General features: G+C 41.8%; 1 protein-coding gene across 2 annotated transcripts in view; it reads left to right on the top strand.

Moving 5' to 3' along the window:
* Positions 1–17,907, top strand: part of LOC137417425 (chitin synthase chs-2-like) — a 212,861-nt gene that overhangs the window by 127,574 nt on the left and 67,380 nt on the right. For both annotated transcript variants that reach the window (XM_078785804.1, XM_078785805.1), the window contains 5 exons: positions 3,706–3,870; positions 5,684–5,891; positions 11,596–11,673; positions 11,839–11,968; positions 16,873–17,073. In XM_078785804.1, coding sequence (XP_078641930.1) covers positions 3,706–3,870; positions 5,684–5,891; positions 11,596–11,673; positions 11,839–11,968; positions 16,873–17,073 — 782 coding nt within the window. The remainder of the gene's footprint in view (positions 1–3,705; positions 3,871–5,683; positions 5,892–11,595; positions 11,674–11,838; positions 11,969–16,872; positions 17,074–17,907) is intronic.

Raw genomic sequence — 17,907 nt, 5'->3', positions numbered from 1 at the left:
ATTTACTTGCCATTTATCATTTGATGATTACGAGACAAATTCCTCTTGAGGATCGTGACAATTCATGCGCTGCGTGGAAACTTCTATTTCCAAAATGAATGAGACGATCGATGAAGAACGCAGACTTGAACAGGATGCAGCAAGAAAACGAATGAGACGGGCGAACGAGTCCATCGACGAACGTCAATGCAAACTTGCGGGGTCACCCGTGGGAATCCCACGGGCATGGATGTGTGTGACATTTCGACATATTGAGTTAGATGCTGCACATTCATTTTTACAAAATGGTTACTGGCAAGTCATCAGATCCAGAAATGGTGTAAAAACCACCGTTTAGAGGCCATTTTTCCCCGCAAAGCGGGGGTTGGCCTTTTCGGGGACCGTGGTAGTTGTTGTTTTTTTGTCCCCTTTTTGAAGCAATGTTTTACGGCCGGATGCCCTTCCTGACGCCAACCCTTTTTGCCGCCTTCAACGACAAACAGGGAATTACCAGTGAACTGGTACTCAATTAGCCGACCTCGGAAGGATGACAGGCTGAGTCAACCCCCCTGGCATTAATTCGGCGATCGACCGAGATTCGAACCCAGGATCCTAAGCAGGCACCCTAGCCGCTAGCCCAACACCAGAAATGGTGTCATGAACACAATTTATTTACGCACAAGCACAAAAGCAAGACGGGCCGATTTCCGATTCCGACGGGCCGACGGGCGAGACGGGCCGATTTCCGATTCCGACGGGCCGATTTGGAGCAAGAAAAAGAACGAGACGGGAGAAAAAGGAGAGAAACGAGACGGGGAAAGCCGATTGGAGAGGCGAGTGAGGCGCGATTGGAGAGGAGTGTGAGGCGCGATTGGAGAGGAGTGTGAGGCATGATTGGAGAGGAGTGTGAGGCGTGATTGGAGAGGAGTGTGAGGCACGATTGGAGAGGAGTGATTGGAGGGGAGTGTGAGGCACGATTGGAGAGGAGTGTGAGGCACGATTGGAGAGGAGTGTGAGGCGCGATTGGAGAGGAGTGTGAGGCGCGATTGGAGAGGAGTGTGAGGCGCGATTGGAGAGGTGTGTGAAGGATTGGAGAGGAGAGGAGTGTGAGGGATTGGAGAGGTGAGGGATTGGAAAGGAGAGGGATGTGAGGGTTTGGAGAGGAGAGGAGTGCTAGGTGGAGAGAGGAGAGTGTCAGGTGGAGACAGGAGAGTGTCAGGTGGAGACAGGAGAGTGTCAGGTGGAGAGGAGTGAGGGGTCACATATTATGTGAAATAACTAAATTCACACCATTTCTGGATCTGATGACTTGCCAGTAACCATTTTGTAAAAATGAATGTGCAGCATATAACTCAATATGTCGAAATGTCACACACATCCATGCCCGTGGGATTCCCACGGGTGACCCCGCTAGTATTGATTAATATGCTTATTTTGTACATCTACAGTGCATTCAGAAAGTATTCAGACCCCATTCACTTTTTCACATTTTGTTATGTGATTTTGCCTTTTGTTGAAATCGTTTAAATTCATTTTTTCCCTCACCAATCTGCACTCAATACCCCATAATGACAAAGAGATAACAGGATTTTAGAACGTTTTGCAAATTTATTAAAAAGAAGAAACTGAAATATCACATTGACATAAGTATTCATACCCTTTGCTATGACACTTGAAATTTAGCTCAGGTGCCTCCCATTTCTCTTGATCATCTTTGAGATGTTTCTAGACCTTGATTGAAGCCCACAATTTGGTAAATTCAATTGATTGGACATGATTTGGAAAGGCACACACCTGTCTATATAAGGTCTCACAGCTGACAATGCATATCAGAGCAAAAACGAAGGCATGAGGTCGAAGGAACTGCCTGCAGGGCTCAGAGACAGGATTGTGTCGAGGCACAGATCTGGGGAAGCCTACAAAAAAAATCTCTGTTGCATTGAAGGTTCCCAGAGCACAGTGGCCTCCATAATTCTTAAATGGAAGAAATTTGGAACAACCAGGACTCTTCCTGGAGCTGGCCGCCCGGCCAAACTGAGCAATCGGGGGAGAAGGGCCTTGGTTAGAGAGGTGACCAAGAACGCGATGGTCACTCTGGCTGAGCTCCAGAGATCCTGTGTGGAGATTGGAGAAACTTCCAGAAGGACAACCATCACTGCAACACTCCACCGATCTGGGCTTTATGGCAGAGTGGCCAGACGGAAGGAAGCCTCTCCTCAGTGAAAGACACATGAAATCCCGCTTGGAGTTTGCAAAAGAGCACCTAAAGGACTCTCAGACTGTCAGAAACAAGATTCTGTGGTCTGATGAAACCAAGATTGAACTGTTTGGCCTCCGTCTGGCCACTCTGCCATAAAGCCCAGATCGGTGGAGTGTTGCAGTGATGGTTGTCCTTCTGGAAGTTTCTCCCATCTCCACGCAGGACCTCTGGAGCTCAGCCAGAGTGACCATCGGGTTCTTGGTCACCTCTCTTACCAAGGCCCTTCTCCCCCGATTGCTCAGTTTGGCCGGGCGGCCAGCTCTAGGAAGAGTCCTGGTTGTTCCAAACTTCTTCCATTTAAGAATTATGGAGGCCACTGTGCTCTTGGGAACCTTCAATGCAGCAGAAATTTTTTTGTAAGCTTCCCCAGATCTGTGCCTCGACACAATCCTGTCTCTGAGCTCTGCAGGCAGTTCCTTCGACCTCATGGCTTGGTTTTTGCTCTGATATGCATTGTCAGCTGTGAGACCTTATATAGACAGGTGTGTGCCTTTCCAAATCATGTCCAATCAATTGAATTTACCACTGCTGGACTCCAATCAAGGTGTAGAAACATCCCAAAGATGATCATGAGAAATGGGAGGCACCTGAGCTAAATTTCAAGTGTCATAGCAAAGGGTTTGAATACTACTTATGTCAATGTGATATTTCAGTTTTTTTCTTTCTAATAAATTTGCAAAACTTTCTAAAATCCTGTTTTCTCTTTGTCATTATGGGGTATTGAGTGTAGATTGATGAGGGAAAAAATGAATTTAAACGATTTCAGCAAAAGGCAAAATCACATAACAAAATGTGAAAAAGTGAATGGGGTCTGAATACTTTCTGAATGCACTGTATATAATCTCCTAGATGTATACATTAAACTTCGGACAAAACCGATATCTGTACGCTCAGTAAAAACCTTGTACCAGGAGACTGTTTTCAGGCTGTCAGTCCATATCCATGCTTCCGTTTTCGGTTTTTGTTACCATGATAACTTGTGAACCACTGAAGAGATTCCAACCAAGCTTCGCACACTTATGAACTGGAGTACAAAGATGAACTGATTAAATCTTGTGGTCAACAGGTCAAAGGTCATGTGCACTTTGAAACTCATTTCGCTAACCATAATTCGAGTTGGAAGTATCTGATGTTGTCTCTCTTCTATTTATCTCTTGCACTCTTTCTAATGTGAACTTTAATCTTTCATGTGACAATAACTTGAGATCAAACTGTCATAGTGGGTTGACATGCAACACGAGCTGAGGCATATCCATCTATCCATATGTCGATTTATATTTCCTAGTTTAAATACCCTTTTACAATTAATTATTCTATTTAATCTCAAAGACCTTTAAATTTAGCGACAGTCTGCAGGCATGTGCTACACTCTATTATATGTCAAGGTAATCTTTGTACAAACTATTTACAGCTGGTCTATTATCTAAACTCAGGTTTTGCTTCAAACCTTAATACTCTGTTAACAGGTTCAAGGAGGAGGTTCAAGAGATGAGGCATGAGAGATATCAACGAGAGCCTTACAACATCGAGGCACACATCTTTTTTGATGATGCCTTCAGCAAAACCAAAGGTGTCAAGCATATCAACGAGTATGCAAAACTACTGGTGAAGGTTGTCATCGAAGTCTATGGGTAAGGATGTGATTGAATCAGATCATTTGCTCTCTTTCACAACTCTAACTTCTAAGTTGCCTGAACTTCAAAGGTGGATTTCCTGGGATTTTCTCAAACTTGATGCTTCCAAGACTGATATGCTGATCATTGCCCCCTTTTCTGTTCTCAAAAAGCTGCAACCACAGATAATGAACCTTGGCAATCAGCACCTAATTTATTTGTCTATAGTTCTTAATGTTTGTGTCACCATGGGAGTCGGCACCTCTTTATTCCACATATTGCGAAAAACTGTAAACCTATTTCCTTTCTTGATCTTAATAATATCATGGCGTCAGGAAGGGCATCCGGCCATAAAAACATTGCCTCAAACAGGGAACCATGATTGTCATGGGGGCCCGCAAGGCTAATCCCCGCTGTAGCGGGGAAAATGGCCTTAAAAACAATCATTCATTCATTCATCTTAATAATATCGCTCGAATACACTCATGTTTTAATCGGAGGACGACTGAATAAATGAATGAATGATCGTTTTAAGGCCATTTTTCCCCGCTAGAGCGGGGGTTAGCCTTGCGGGCCCCATGACAATCATGGTTCCCTGTTTGAGGCAATGTTTTTATGGCCGGATGCCCTTCCTGACGCCAACCCTTGGTCACCTCTTACGATGCGCAGGGATACGGTGTACCTATTCTAAGCCAGGGTACACACCGGGATCATTCATCCCAGCAAGCTGGTACTCAATTTTGCCGGCCTCGGAAGGATGACAGGCTGAGTCAACCCCCCTGGCGTTAATTCAGCGATCGACCAGGATTCGAACCCAGGATCCTAGGATCCCAAGCCGGCACCCTAACCGCTAAGCCAACACCAGACAACTGAAGCCCTGATTTATGCTCTCATCGATTGTCGTCAAGCTCAAAGTCCAATCATATCATTCCAACCAATCCTGAAGACTTCCAGTGCGTCAGCGCATTAATACCAAAATATTTTCCACATAATTTTAAAGTTAAAATATACTTGGTTCTGACTATATTCCCGTTTTACCCAAACCTCGCACACCAGCAAGAACATTACGGTCTAACAGCCGGAGTTTCCTGTGAATCCCTCGCACAGGGATGAACACATCTTGTGGATCATACTTTCAGTTGATATGCTCTGACACTTTGGGATTTGGTGCATTTCAGGGTTCACACAGCCGCTTCAATTACGATTTTAAATCCCTCTTGAAACCCCGTCTTTTTACAATTGCTTTTTGTAAATATAATTTTTTCATTTTATTTTAATATTTAAAATCTCATCTTTTTTCACTTATTTTGTGAATTTTTGCTACTGTAACAAGTTTTTCTTGCACCAAATCGTTTTGAGATTCTTAACTAAATGAAAAGTGCTGTATAAGAATCCCATTTGATTCACACACTCTGTTGCTAAAATTGTAATTTAGTGCTTTGTTTTATTGATGTTCAAATTTTAAAACGATACTTTTTGATTTTGTTCTTCGAATCGTTATTGATTTCTGTATCGCAAATCGATGTGCACCGTGTGCATATATAGTCATTTCACTTCGACTTCCTTGCATCATGGATGGTCAAATTTGCAAACTTTCCAATGCCATGTTGAACCTTGTAAGAAAGTAAAAAGGAATGTTTTATGAATATGTTTTGAACTTAAATCCCAGCATATTTATATAAGTATGGTACTTGGTAATGTGCAAACGCTCAGTTGCTGGATTTAAAAAAATTGAGTCACAGTTGTGATTCAAGCAAAATTATTATTGTACATTGGATTTAAAAAAAAACATGTTACAGTGGTGCTTATGAAAATTTATTGTTGAGTGCAGGATATTTCAACGGCGAAAAGATGAAGAATTTTGGAACAGCAAGGGTATTCCAGAATTTGAGAGGCCAAATAAACCTTTCAAATATCGTGGAATGTTTCTGAAAACCAAATATGGGGCACGATTGGTATTCAAGATGCCTTGCGATAACAAGCTGTATGTGCACCTAAAAGACAAAGATTGCATTCGGCACAGGAAACGCTGGTCACAGGTGAGGTTCAGACTAAAGGCACTTCAGTTACTTTACTCAATGACAGACCAGATTCACCATTTGTTTGACTCAGCTGGTGACTTAGATCTCAATCGACTTGCCATATGATTCTAATTTCCTCCTTAAAAGAACACAATGAGACTTTTTAGGCATCTAACTGATAAAAGTACATGCAATGGTAAGTGCAAAATGAATGTTGAGAAAAAATATGGTTATGGGCACAGAAAGGGGGCAAAGACAGGCTGAGGAAAATAGGAATAGTAGGTAAAAAAAAAAAGGTTGGGAAGAGATAATACTGATGGGAAACGAAGGAGTGGGCATGTCATTCATACAGTGCATTCAGAAAATATTCAGACCCCTTCACTTTTTTCACATTTTGTTATGTTGCAGCCTTGTGCTGAAATCGTTTAAATTCATTTTTTCCCTCATCAATCTGCACTCAATACCCCATAATGACAAAGAGAAAACAGGATTTTAGAAAGTTTTGCAAATTTATTAAAAAGAAAAAACTGAAATATCACATTGACATAAGTATTCATACCCTTTGCTATGACACTTGAAATTTAGCTCAGGTGCCTCCCAGTTCTCTTGATCATCTTTGAAATGTTTCTACACCTTGATTGGAGTCCAACTTTGGTAAATTCAATTGATTAGACATGATTTGGAAAGGCACACACCTGTCTATATAAGGTCTCCCAACTGACAATGCATATCAGAGCAAAAACCAAGCCATGAGGTCGAAGGAACTGCCTGCGGAGCTCAGAGACAGGATTGTGTCGAGGCACAGATCTGGGGAAGCCTACAAAAAAAATCTCTGCTGCATTGAAGGTTCCCAAGAGCACAGTGGCCTCCATAATTCTTAAATGGAAGAAGTTTGGAACAACCTGGACTCTTCCTAGAGCTGGGCGCCCAGCCAAACTGAGAAATTGGGGGAGAAGGGCCTTGGTACGAGAGGTGACCAAGATCCCGATGGACACTCTGGCTGAGCTCCAGAGATCCTGTGTGGAGATGGGAGAAACTTCCAGAAGTACAACCATCACCGCAACATTCCACCGATCTGGGCTTTATGGCAGAGTGGCCAGACGGAGGCCTCTCCTCAGTGAAAGACACATGAAAGCCCGCTTGGAGTTTGCACAAAAGCACCTAAAGGACTCTCGGACTGTGAGAAACAAGATTCTGTGGGAAACAGGTCTGTCACTGTCTGTGAGAAACAAGAATGTCTTTCATGTGTCTTTCATGTGTCAGGTGGACTCCACTCAAGGTGTAGAAACATCCCAAAGATGATCAAGAGAAATGGGAGGCACCTGAGCTAAATTTCAAGTGTCATAGCAAAGGGTATGAATACTTATGTCAATGTGATATTTCAGTTTTTAATTTTCGTGAATTTGCAAAACTTTCTAAAATCCTGTTTTCTCTTTGTCATCATGGGGTATTGAGTGGAGATTGATGAGGGAAAAAATGAATTTAAACGATTTCAGCATAAGGCTGCAACATAACAAAATGTGAAAATGTGAAGGGGTCTGAATACTTTCTGAATGCACTGTATATTTGAGACTTTTTCTAAGCTCCTTCCACCATCTGACATTGGCAGCAACAAAGAGTTTGAAGACAAATAGCTTGTCCAAAACATCTGATATAATTTAACTTCATAACTATTATCTCAGCTGCAAAGTTCTTATTAACTGATTATGAGTACCCAAACATGTGGATGTGCGGCATGTATCCCCTGTTAGGAACCTTGCAGCAAGTGCTGCTGTGGCACAGGGGTTCGTGGTCACCATTCCAGTTATGGAATGCTTGATGTATATACTCTCTCATGGGACAGCACGTCAGCTCATCACCCAGGGAACACCACAACCTCATGAGGGGTGGTTTCCAGTTATTGTATGACCATGCATTCTCGCCCTGTGAGCTAGAATGCAAGTGTCCGTTTACCACACATTGTAGCCCTGTGGATTATTACCACACACACGCGAAGCAAAAAGTGTGGTCGAGCAATTGGGTCATGTCTGTTTGTCTGTCAGTAAGCGTCAGTTTATGTTCGAAGAATAACTTGTTTAAGTTGAATGCTATATTTTGATCATGAATAGGGAGACATATTTCCCGCTTGACAGTACTTTGTCTATTAATTTTTCCCGATGGCACTTGCATAGAAAGAAGTGTTTTAACGATCTTTAATATCATTGTTTCATTCAAATTGAACGATTTTATTTCTTGAACTTTGCCCTAAACAAGGCTGATAGCCAATAAATGTGAAGGGCTACAGAGAAAAAGAAGAGGAAAAACTAGCAAACCTTCACCCAGTCCTGAAACAAGTAAATCTCTTCACATGACCACTGTGCAGGAGGGAGTAACTAGGCCAGGCGGAAAAATAAAATTTTCTACCCCCATTGGGTGTTTTTCGGAGACACCATCTCCATACTGCATGGCCGTTGGCTCCCAAAGGGAGCTCATCCACCCTTTGTCAGGTGTTGTTTTTAGTCCTGGCATGGTGTAACAATACTCTCCCCACTAGCAAAGCCAGTGAGGTGTCGGTTTAGTTACCGCCAACCTAACCATGTGGGAGATAGCACTGGGTTGCATGTTAACAGTGGCATACTTAACACTAAATGGGGTATCGTGTTCTATGAACTCTCTAGTTATATATGTATAAATTGAATGTGTGAAATATAGGTTTTCATCCATGTGACATGATGATGATGATGGTTATTTCTTATAGTGATAATGGTTCTTTCACTCAAACCTTTCCTCACACCCCACACACTCAAACCCAAACACACACACAATCCATCCTTCCCCCCTCACCTACCCCCTTCACTCCCACCCCAAAAGCCCCACCTTGCCCTTGAAAAGCCTCCCCTCTGTCCCCCACCCCCAAAATTATGCAACCTTCCCAACGACTCATCCCCTCTATCTCTAACTGTGTGGACCTCAAACATCCGAGGTCTCTGCTCTAACTTGACAGATCTATCAATCCAGGCCGCTGCTGATAAAGCAGACATTATGTGTATAACAGAATTATTCCTCCTACAGAACTTTCCTGACTCCTTAGTGTCTCTCCCTGGTATTGTCTCCCCTTATTTGATAGACCCGAACCACACCCTGGTGGTGGAGATACACTTTACATCAATAACTCAATTTCTCATGACCCTTTTACTGATTTGATTTTACACCTCCCATCCCCCACAAGTACCTGTGGCTGCAACTTCCCCTCTGCTCTCACATCGTGTCCATCTATGTATTGTACTGTCCTCTTAACAGTGATGATGCCATCAACATATCTCTCTCAGACAACATGCACAAACTTTTCACCACTCATCCCAACTTTCCCATCCTCATGTGTGGCGATATCAATTGTCACCATGCAACTTGACTGGGTGTTGGTACCTCTCTCACCAGCCATGACACTTCGGCAAAGGACTTCTGTGACGTCATGGGACTAACTCAAGCTGTGAACTTTCCAATCTGGATTTCTCCCAATGGCATATCCTCCCTTCTGGACTTGGTGATGGCAAACCTCTCAGCAAATGTCTCCTGCTCTTCCTCTGCTCCAATTGGTTCATCTGAACTTATGCTTGTGAAAGTCAACATCTCTCTGGCTATTCCCAGAGAGCTGCCTCAACGCTTGTAAGTCTGGCATTTCACTCAAGCTTGAAAAGCATTACATAAAATGTGCAAAAACGTATCCCCCAACTATAGACCAGTCAGTTTATTCCAATCATCAGCAATGTTATTGGAATACATCAATGCAATACATCATTGCAGTTGGTATGAAATTCTTCCCTTTCTCCAACAACCTCATCTCAGATCATCAATTTGGTTTCAGACCAGTTCACTCCACCTTGGACATGCTGTTTCTACTCACCCAACAACGGATGGAGGCCCTCATTGTTAGACATGAGATCAGGACCGTCTCTCTGGACATATCTCGTGCTTTTGATACGGTCTGGCATCCTGCCTTACTCTCCAAACTCTTTGCCGATGGCATCCAAGGTCAACTCCACATATGGAATCTCCCTCGAATGATCAAAAGTTTCAAAAGGATTACCTTTGACTTCCTTAAAATGATGATGATGATGATGATGGCTTACTGATTTCCTATGCTCTTGTAGTCAACTTGTGGCACTCACCAAAATCCTTTCATCACCTCTCCCTGTCAAGGATGGAGTGCCCTGAGGCATTGATCTGGGTACAGTCCTATTCCTCATTTTCATAAATGATCTCTACGACTCTCTGGAAAATCCTCTTCATCTATTTGCTGATGATTCCACCCTCTGCCATGACATCCCTCATCTTTCAGACAGGCAGGCTGCAGCCTCTTCCCTCTCTTCCGACCTTGAACAAATCACAATCTGGTCAAACACTTGGAATATGTCTTTCAATCCTGACAAATCTCACACTCTCACTATCCCTCTCTGAAAGGACCATCTGGCAAACCCAACTATCTACTTTCTTAACAATCCTCTTGAGGAAGTTCAGTCATTCATACTCCTGAGTCTCACTATCAGCTATGATTTTTCTTAGGTAAACCAAATTTCAAAGTTGGCCTCCAAAGCCAACCACCGACTGGGCATCCTCGGTCGTATAAAGTCCTTCCTTGGCACACCTAAACTCCTATCCACCTACAAGGCTTTCATCCACCCCTTGATGGAGTACTGCTCTTCCCTCTGGGCTGGCTTCCCTTCCTCACATCTTGCTCATCTTGATTCCTGGAAACCAACGCATTCAAGATTATTTGAATCTCCCACAATGAAGCTGAGTCTATGGGTCTCTCACTTCGCCATCAGACAGGTCAGGGTCTCTCTATCTTCTACTGCCTCCTTTCTGTTATTGCTCCCCTCTCTTCCCCAGGTTACTGCAGGACACACATAGTCCACCACCAACCCCCTTCTGGTGAAACTGCCTAAATCCAGGATCACTGCTCACCCCCACTCATTTGTTCCTCTTTTTTTCGAGTCTGTATAACCATCTATCTCATCTTCTATCCCATAGAACCAACCTCTATCTCATCTTCTTCCCTCCAGGTCTTCAAGACAGCTGTTCTCCACCATCTAAAATCATCCCCAATCCAAAACCGTGATATTTTCTACCCTCATTAACCCCTCACCTCCACCACAATCCCTCCTTCTTCCAAACGTCCAGTTTCCCTCCATGGAGTTTCCCTCTGTATTCATATTATCCACCCCATGCATCTGCTCCAGCCTCCATTCTCCCCCCCCCCCCACACCCTCCCCCCCGCCCGCCCATTGTTTGTCTGCCTTCCTCTGTCTTGGCCTTCGGCTAAGTTGTTGGTGTTTTCCCCCTTGCTCTGTTTTTTTTTCTTTTTGTTTTTTTTCTTGTATACAGAGTCGAGGCTCGTGAAAGAGCTAACATTTATCAAACAAACAAAGCAAACAAACAAGCAAACAAAGTATATAAAAAGGGGAGCGGTCGACAAGATGGAGGAGAGAAGGGGAGGAAGCACAAAAACACAACATTTGAGGGCAGGGACATCGGGAGATGTGTTGTTCCTTTTGTCCTTTTGTCCTGTTGTGCCCTGATCTTTTCAGTGTACCTGTACTAGTACTAGCTCCTCCACGATCCTCGACTATGTATTGAAAAAGGTCTTTCAAACAACTTGTATTTCCAAAATTGAAGACTGAAAAACTTAACGATTGAAGAATCATGTGTTATTAAGATTCTGATATTCACATTCCCCCATCAGGTGATGTACATGTACTACCTACTGGGGTGGAAAACAACCTCGGTAATCAATAAAGAAGCAAGAAAACATAAAAGAGAGGTAAGATGAAGTTAAAGTCACATTAGGAGGGCAACCTCCCTCCTAATGAAGTTAAAGTCACCTATACGAAGGGCAACCATAACAAATAAGTAATTAATTGATTTGTCTTGATCATATATCGCTGTGAGTTTGCCACTGAGGTTGCTTTCATCCTATCTCCTCAAGCACACATACATTTTGGCTTTGGATGGAGACACGGACTTCCAGCCATCGGCAGTCTCCATGCTGGTGGACTGCCTAAGGCGAGATCCCCATGTTGGGGCGGCCTGTGGACGGATACACCCCACCGGAATGGGTACGACAACTGTTTGTTGCTGCTGCTGCTGCTGCTACTACTGTTGTTGCTGTTGTTGTTGTTGTTGTTGTTGTTGTTGTTAGTGTTGTTATCTGTGGAAATCAATTTATCTTACCTGTGAATTTATTTGATTATTTTTTATCTTGCTTTATTACCTCTACCACCGAATGGAGGAGGTTATGTTTTCACCCCTGTCTGTCTGTCTGTTTGTTACTTGCGAAAATCAAAATTTTTTCAAGTATATTGGTTGGTCACTCATATTATTACTTGGCCAAATTTTTTTTATTGACAAGAATGTTGATCTCACCTGTGTGTGTGTGTGTGTGTGTGTGTGTGTGTGTGTGTGTGTGTGTGTGTGTGTGTGTGTGTGTGTGTGTGAGTGTGTGTGTGTGTCTGTCTGTCTGTCTGTCTGTCCGCTCACTTATACTTGCCTACAGGTCACAATTTTAAACCGATCTTCACAAAACTTCACCAAATGGTGGAGTTCGTGGTCCGACAAAATCGTATATATTTTGAGGTCAATAGGTCAAAAGGTCAACATCGGCCAATGGTCAACTACTTTTTTCAAATTTCTAAAATCATAAATTTTCATCCGATTGACTTGAAGTTTGAATAGGATTTTCATATCAGCTAACTGAATTCAATCACCAACTATTTTGTAGATCAACATTGGTCACAAGGTCAACATAGGCGAAAGGTCAACCACTTTTTGTTGAATTTCTTAAATTCCTCAATTTTCATCTGATTGACTTGAAATTTGAATAAGATTTTCATATTGGCGAACTGAATTCAACCACCAACTATTTTTGAAATTAACAGAGGCGAAAAGGTCAACATAGGCCTAGAGTCAATCACCTTTTTCAAATTTCTAAAATCTTCAATGTTCATCCAATTGACTTGAAATCTGAATAGGATTTGCATATCAGCCTACTGAAACCAACCATCAATATTTTTGAGGTCAACATAGGCCAAAACGTCAAAATAGGCTGAATTTCTAAAATTGTCTATTTTCATCCGATTGACTTGAAATTTGAAGAGGATTTGTATATTGGTCATTTAATTCAATTACTAATTCTTTTCGAATTTTTAATTTTATTTTTAATTTTTTTATTATTATTATATTGATTATATTTTTATAGTAATTAATTAATTAATTAATTATTCTATTTTTATTTTATTTTATTTTTAATTTTTAAAACTAATTCTTTTTGAATTTTTTTGTCAACATACGCTAAAAGGTCAAAATAGGCCAAAGGTCAACAACTTAGGTGGAATTTCTGAAATCCTTAATTTTTTCCCGATTGACTAGGAATTTGAACAGGATTTGCATATTTGGTTATTGAATTCAACTACCCATTATTTTTGAGGTCAACATAGGCTGAAAGGTGAATATAGGCCAAAAGTCAACAACTTAGGCGGTGGAATTTCTAAAATCCTCAATTTTCATCTGGTCGTCTTGAAATTTGAACAGGATTTGCATATCAGGTCATTGAATTTAACCACCAATTATATTTGAGGTCAAATTTGTTTCAGGGATTTCACAATTATTGTGCCCTGCACAACATCTTTCATGTTTGTTTGCCTGTGAGCAGTCTATCTCCAAACGTTGTGGATGAATTCGGACGAAATTTTGTGGACAGTTTGAATGTGTGACAAGAAAGAAGTGATTCAATTGTGGTGAAGATCTGGATGTGCAACCGCGTTTAGAGGCCATTTTTCCCCACAGAGCAGGGGTTGGCCTTTTTTGGGCACCATGGTCCCCTATTGAAGCAATGTTTTACGGCCAGATGTCCTTCCTGCCGCCAACACTGTTAGTCGCCTCTTGCGACACACAGGGAATTACCAGTGAACTGGTACTCAATTTGCCCACCTCGGAAGGATGACAGGCTGAGTCAACCCCCCTGGCGTTAATTCAGCGATCGACCGGGATTCAAACCCAGGATCCTAGGATCTCAAGCTGGCACCCTAACCGCTAAGCCAACACCAGGCTGAAGATCTGGATGTGGATTCGAGATTTTTTTTGTGATTCTTCACCATTGAGAGGTGGGGCCAAAAAAACGATATGAGCATGATGTTTCCAAAAGTTGTCGATGGATTATGACAAAAGTTGGTGAATGAATTGGGTGGGTGACAAGAACAAGCCGATCCCCAGGTCCAGACACAGATTTATCTGCCATATAAATGGGATACAAAACGTAAACTGTCAGCCAGGTACTGTTTGTACTCTACTGATTGCAATTCTTGTTAATACTAGTCTTTAGTTATGGAGGTTTGTGAGTTGTTTGCATTTTTTTTTTGTGTATATCAGAATGTTAAAAGAATTATGCATACTTGTAACCTGAAAAAGAAACAGCATATACAATCGTGGCCAAAAATATTGGCACCCTTGCACTTTTTTTTTTTAAATAATGTAGAATTTCTTTCAGAAAATTGTTGAAATTAAAAAATCTTTTTGTATCCACATATGTATTTCTTTGATTTGCTGTGGAACAAAACAAAAAAAAGCTGAAAAAAATTCCTAAATCTTAGCTTATTCCACACAGAAATCCTAAAATGGCTCGGACAATATTATTGCCACCTTTTAGAAGTTGTTAGAAATAATTACCTTTCAAGCAGGTGATTCTCCTTTTCTTTGGAATTGAACTCACCTGTGGTGAGTTGCAGGTGCCTGCATTATAAAAATCATGCATTCAACCAGTTTGAATAGAGAAAAGGAGTCACTCTGCTGTTTTGTGTCACTGTGTGTACTGCAATGAGCATGGAGAAAAGAAAGAAATCCAGAGAATTGTCTAAGGAGGTCAGACACAAGATTGTAGCCAGGCATGGACAATCTCAAGGTTACAAGTCCATATCCAAAGACCTTCATGTTCCTGTGTCCACTGTACATAATGCTACCAGGAAGTTTAAGGCCCATGGGACTGTAGCCAATGTCCCTGGACGTGGCCACGAGAAAACTTCATCGAAGATTGCAGCGAAGGATTGTTCAAATGGTGGAGAAAGCACCTCGATCAACTGCCAAACAGATTAAAACTGACCTTCATGACATACGATAGTTTCAACTTGCACCATCCATCACCAACCCAATGAAAGGGGGTTCTATGTTAGGAGATCCAGGAGGACCCCACTGCTGAGAGACACATAAGAAAGCCCGACTGGAGTTTGCCAAAACACACCTGAACAAGCCAAAATCCTTCTGGGAGAATGTCCTGTGGACAGATAAGACCAAATTTGAGCTTTTTTGTGAAGCACATCATCTCTATGTTTACAGAAAACAAAATGAAGCCTTCAAAGAAAAGAACACCATCCCTCCAGTCAAACATGGAGGAGGTTCAGAGATGTTTTGGGGTTGCTGTGCTGCCTCTGGCACTGGGTGCTTTGAATGTGTGCATGGCATCATGAAATCAGGAGATTACCAAGGCATTTTGGAACGCAATGTTCAACCCAGTGTCAGAAAGCTGGGTCTCCATCAAAGGTCATGGGTCTTGCAACAGGGCAATGACCCCAAACACACTTCAAAAAGCACCCAGGAATGGTTCAAGACAAAACGCTGGACTGTTCTGAAGTGGCCAGCAATAAATCCAGATCTAAATCCCATTGAACACCTGTGAGGAGTTCTGAAAACAGCAATTGGGAGTAGGCACCCTTCACATCTGAGAGAACTGGAGCAGTTTGCACAAGAAGAGTGGGCCAAACTGCCAGTAGAGAGGTGTAGGAAGCTCAATCATGGCTATAGTAAGCGCTTGACTGAAGTTATTTTGCCCAAAGGCCGTGCTACCAAATATTACGTCTCGGGTGTCAATAATTTTGTTAATGCCATTTCTTTTTATTTTCTGATTTAAAAGGATATATTAAGTTCTGAATCAAAAACGAAGGTTCTGTAATATTAACAGTGAAATAAAGAACTGTGGAAACCAAATACGTTTGTCATTTTCAACTTATTTTTAGAGAAAACTGTGAGTTATTTGAAAAAAGTGCAAGGGTGCCAATACTTTTGGCCATGACTGTATTATATTGGAGGAATGTTTATGTTACACACTATGGCTATTATCATAGTATATATTTTGACATCAAATGACAATGGACGCCACTTGTTTATGTAAATAACATTGTGGTTTTGTTTGTTGTATGTTTATCAGCATGAGGGTGGCTTACTTCAGTGTTGAAAACTATCGCCAATTGGTAATTAAAGAAGTTTTTTTTGCAATAATCTCTGTTAATTATTTTCCATTCCAAAAGCTTCTTCAACAATGACACCTTCACTTTCGTCACCGAATGCATCAAAATCCTGCTTGTGATCGTGAAGGAGATAGATACATCTGCAAATGTAGAGTCCATGTTGGGTCAAAGATGAGGCATAATCAATGGTGTCTTTTTATATTATTATATGTTTTTATTTATTTATTTTCTGCAATGACTGGGCTAAAGAAAGAATAGAATGATGGTGAGCGAAAGCATAGCTTGTTGTCGAGGGAATTTGGAGGAATAAATTGAGATGGGCCAAACAGAAGCAGGGTTTTTTTTTACATAGAGTTAGGATCGTGGAAGAGCTAGACCACATAATGGATCATAATGCAACATAACAAAAGGAACAGCAGGGAGAAAGGGGAAACACCAATAATGGATGGAGGGACATTTCGAATCCCCAAAGGGGAAACACCAATAGTAGGATGGAGGGACAAGGTAGACGGAGACGGACAAACAAGGGATGCAGATAACGATGAGGGGTAGGTGAGAATACAAGGGGTGGCCAAGATTAGGTGGACATGAGAAAATGGAGACAAAGGAGTGAAGCTAAGTGGAAATATTGGACTATTGAATGTACGTACACGTATGCAGTCATGGTGGAGCTGGATATTTTTATGATGGCAGAAAGGCCTAATGCACGGTTTTAAACTGCTCTTTAGGTCCTCTCGTCTGGTATCAGAAGTTTGAGTATGCTGTGGGTCACTGGCTGCAGAAAACCACTGAGCACGTCCTGGGCTGTGTGCTTTGTTCTCCGGGCTGCTTCTCACTCTTCCGTGGAACTGCAATAATGGACAAAAATGTACTAAAGACGTACACTACTGTTGCTGGAGCGGCTTCAGAATATGTGCAGTATGATCAGGGTGAGAATTATAACTCGGCGAGGTGAAGAATGATGTATCCATATACTTTGTTTTTTAAGGCAAATGCCTTACCTCGTGTAGCTTTTCTTGGTTGCTTTATGCAGCTCTCTTTGGCTGGAATGGCAGTGGTAAAGATTAATTTTTTACTCATGTTTCCAAACCCCCGGACCAATTTCCCCCAACTTTGCTGTACCGCATTATTTTCCCACACAGAAGGTGAATGTCATAATAATAACTTTCAATTCTTAATCAAATTGATGTAAAAGCATAACATAACGGGGCTTTGACCAATCAAGCATCGTACTTCACGTGCACTTTTCAGTGGGGAGATTGGCAGAGCTTAGACTACGCCATGCTTTTGAAGGAGGATGTTCTAGCAAAAACATACCAATTGCATTGAAATATTAATTTTGGTATGCAGAATGGAAATTGATTTTCAAAGGGACCACAGTCTCCTGTGGACGATAATCTGTGTAGCGAGTGGTTGCTTTATCCTGCATGACCTTAAACAACGAAATGAGGAGGCCATTTGGCCCATCATTGCTGTGTTACACTCCCGAATTACCTTTTTGCTTAATGCTGCATACAACAATGTTCTTGATGTTTAACTAAAGTCTAAGTAACCTGCTCTTGGTCGGTTCACCCAACTTAATTGTAATAACAAAAGCTTTATAGATCTAGAGCAATGTGAATTCATTACCAATATGCCTCCGTGTAGTCCCTGTCTGTGACAACAGGTAGATGCCCTCGTAGACTGTCCTAAAAATAAACAAGTTTGATTTAAATTCCTTCAGCTGTTCTCAAATATCACATTTTTACCAGACATGACATGTT

Source organism: Myxine glutinosa, chromosome 10 (genome assembly GCF_964187855.1).
Source record: "Myxine glutinosa chromosome 10, kmMyxGlut1.1, whole genome shotgun sequence".
NCBI classification, from domain to species: Eukaryota; Metazoa; Chordata; class Myxini; order Myxiniformes; family Myxinidae; genus Myxine; species Myxine glutinosa.
Note: the sequence above shows the minus strand (reverse complement) of the source record. Positions and strands in the feature narration are given on the sequence as shown.